This window comes from Palaemon carinicauda, chromosome 4 (genome assembly GCF_036898095.1).
Source record: "Palaemon carinicauda isolate YSFRI2023 chromosome 4, ASM3689809v2, whole genome shotgun sequence".
Classification (NCBI taxonomy): Eukaryota; Metazoa; Arthropoda; class Malacostraca; order Decapoda; family Palaemonidae; genus Palaemon; species Palaemon carinicauda.
The window spans coordinates 22,375,766-22,378,265 of NC_090728.1; the positions used below are offsets into that span (position 1 = coordinate 22,375,766).

General features: G+C 34.1%; 1 protein-coding gene across 1 annotated transcript; it reads left to right on the plus strand.

The window, feature by feature from the left end:
- The first annotated feature begins 1,415 nt into the window (after nt 1–1,415).
- LOC137639306 (uncharacterized) lies at nt 1,416–1,841 on the plus strand. The gene has a single exon (XM_068371585.1). It carries the CDS (start codon nt 1,416–1,418, stop codon nt 1,839–1,841), a length of 426 nt encoding a protein of 141 aa, XP_068227686.1.
- The last annotated feature ends 659 nt before the right edge of the window (nt 1,842–2,500 follow it).

Here is a 2,500-nt window from a genome sequence, read left to right on the forward strand (position 1 = left end):
GCCAAAATGGGATATTCCTCTTTTAGTAGGGTACATGAATGCAAAACTATAAATGAAAACTAAAGTTTTAGTCAATGCAATGGAGTTCATGGGATGTGGGACATAAATGATAATGGTGTTCAATTAGCCAGCTTTTTTAGCTAACGAATTGATAATAGGCAGCACACTGTTTGAACACAGAGATATACACAAATGTACACTGACATCTCCCTGTGGAAAATACCACTACCCATTGACGGTTTAGCAATAAATAGCTAATGTAAAAACACTATTGGATGTTAGATATCGACAAAGAGCTGATATAGGAAGCGGACACTAACTTGTTGTCTCAACACTCAAGTTGAAGACCAGGAACACAAATATAAACCTAGCTTCCAGATATGTCATCGAAAATTCAATAAAACAAAGTAGGAAAAAGGATGATTACATAATAGAAGGCAGGAACAGATTTACACTTGTAACTATTACCTGATGATGATGTAGATATAAATATGAAAATTCATCGTAAAAATGTTGAAGAAATCCTAAAGGAATTTGCCATAATCACAATCGGATAGGGAAAGAGAGTAAGACGAAAGAAGGTGTTATAGAAAAGACGAAAGAATAGTCATAGATTCAACTCTAGATTAGACGAAACATAATCTAAATAGAAGAGATATAAGAAGTATAAGATATGCATATGAGGGTATTCGAGGAATCACTAGAAAGAGGAGGGAGAAAGGTGAGTTACCCGTCAGAAATGAAAATGGAAATCTTCTAACTAGGAAACCTGAAATTAAAGCTACATGGAAAGAACATTTTGAACAGACACTAAATTGGCCATCCCCACTAAAAGAGGGAGACATCCTTGAGGCCGAACGAGATCTTCCTATAGATGTAAGTGACATTAGGTTGGCAGAGGTCATTTTGCCAATTAAACAACTGAAAAACTATAAGTTACCGGGAATGGATGTTATTGCCCTTGAAATGCTGAAGGCTGATGAGATTCAAACACCCATTATGTTCAATGAATTATTCAATAATTTTTAGCGAGATGAAGATACGCTTCTTTAATGAAAAAAGAAAGGGATTATGTTTAGAGTACCCAAGAAGGGAGATTTGACACTAGGAATTGGCGAGAGATCACATTGTCACATTTAGATATGAAATATTTTTCCAAGTTAATGTTGAATAGAATAAAACTTCTAATAACTGAAATACTTCCAAAGGAGCAAGCTTGTTTCAGAGAGGGTAAAGAATGTGACAATCAACTTTTTATTCTTCCAACATATAGCTCAATAGTATAATGAAGTAAAACCACCTCTTGTATAATGCTCTGTGGATTTTGAGAAAGCATTGCAGAGTGTTTCACGTTGTATGTTAACAAAATTATTCTGAGACAGTACGGGATACCAAGAAAGATTGTAAACATCACAATGGATATGGACAGTGGAACTTATTGTGAGGCAATGGTTGATGGTAGTCTTACAGAGGCATTTAAAGTCAAGACTGGAGAACTACAAGTTGGAATACTATCACCTCTGCTGTTTATTATGGTGATTGATTATGTTATGAACAACGTAATGCAAGGAATGAATAATGTCATCCAAGGGAAATGGGACCAGAGATTATGTGATCTTGAATACGCAGATGATATAGTCCTAATTGCCTCTACAATGGCTGAAATGAGAAACATTGAATTGGTGATCATCCCCAGAAACACTGAGGTCATGAAAATTAAGAGCGGTGATTATACAAACTATATCGGAAGAGTGATATTACCCAGCTCAGACTCTTTCACATATTTAGGAACCATCATTACCACAAATGAATCACTAGGAGAGAATAAAGAGGACAGATGAAGCAATAGGCATGCTAAAAAAAGTTTGGAGGTCAAATAGAATATCAGTTCACAATAAAATTGAAATATACAGGTCTCTTGTAAGGTTGATATAAACTTATAGGCGCCAGTCGTAGTACAGCACTGTAACAATTGATGCAAAATTTCTTCCCTTTCAGAATAAAGCATTAAGAAAGCATTTTGGGAATCAATTGGCAGCACCATATAACAAATACGGGAATTTGTGAGGTGGCAGGGGTGCCCAACATGAACGATATAGTAAGACAATTAAGATATAGATGGCTTTACCTGAATGGAAGCCGTTTGGTACGGCGTGGTAGAGCAAAAGAAATATGACTGATGACAATGCAAAAGGAGGTTGGATTAAAGAATTGGATTGAGCTCAGAGAGATGGCACAGGAAGGAGACATATGGCGCGAATCCATTGAGGCTTTATGCATTCTGCGCATGACGAAGGATTAAGGTAAGATAAGATAAGATAATACACCGTATATATATATATATATATATATACATATATATATATACACATATATATATATACATATATATATATATATATATATACATATATATATATATATATATACATATATATATATATATATATATATACATATATATACATATATACATATATATATATATATATATATACAT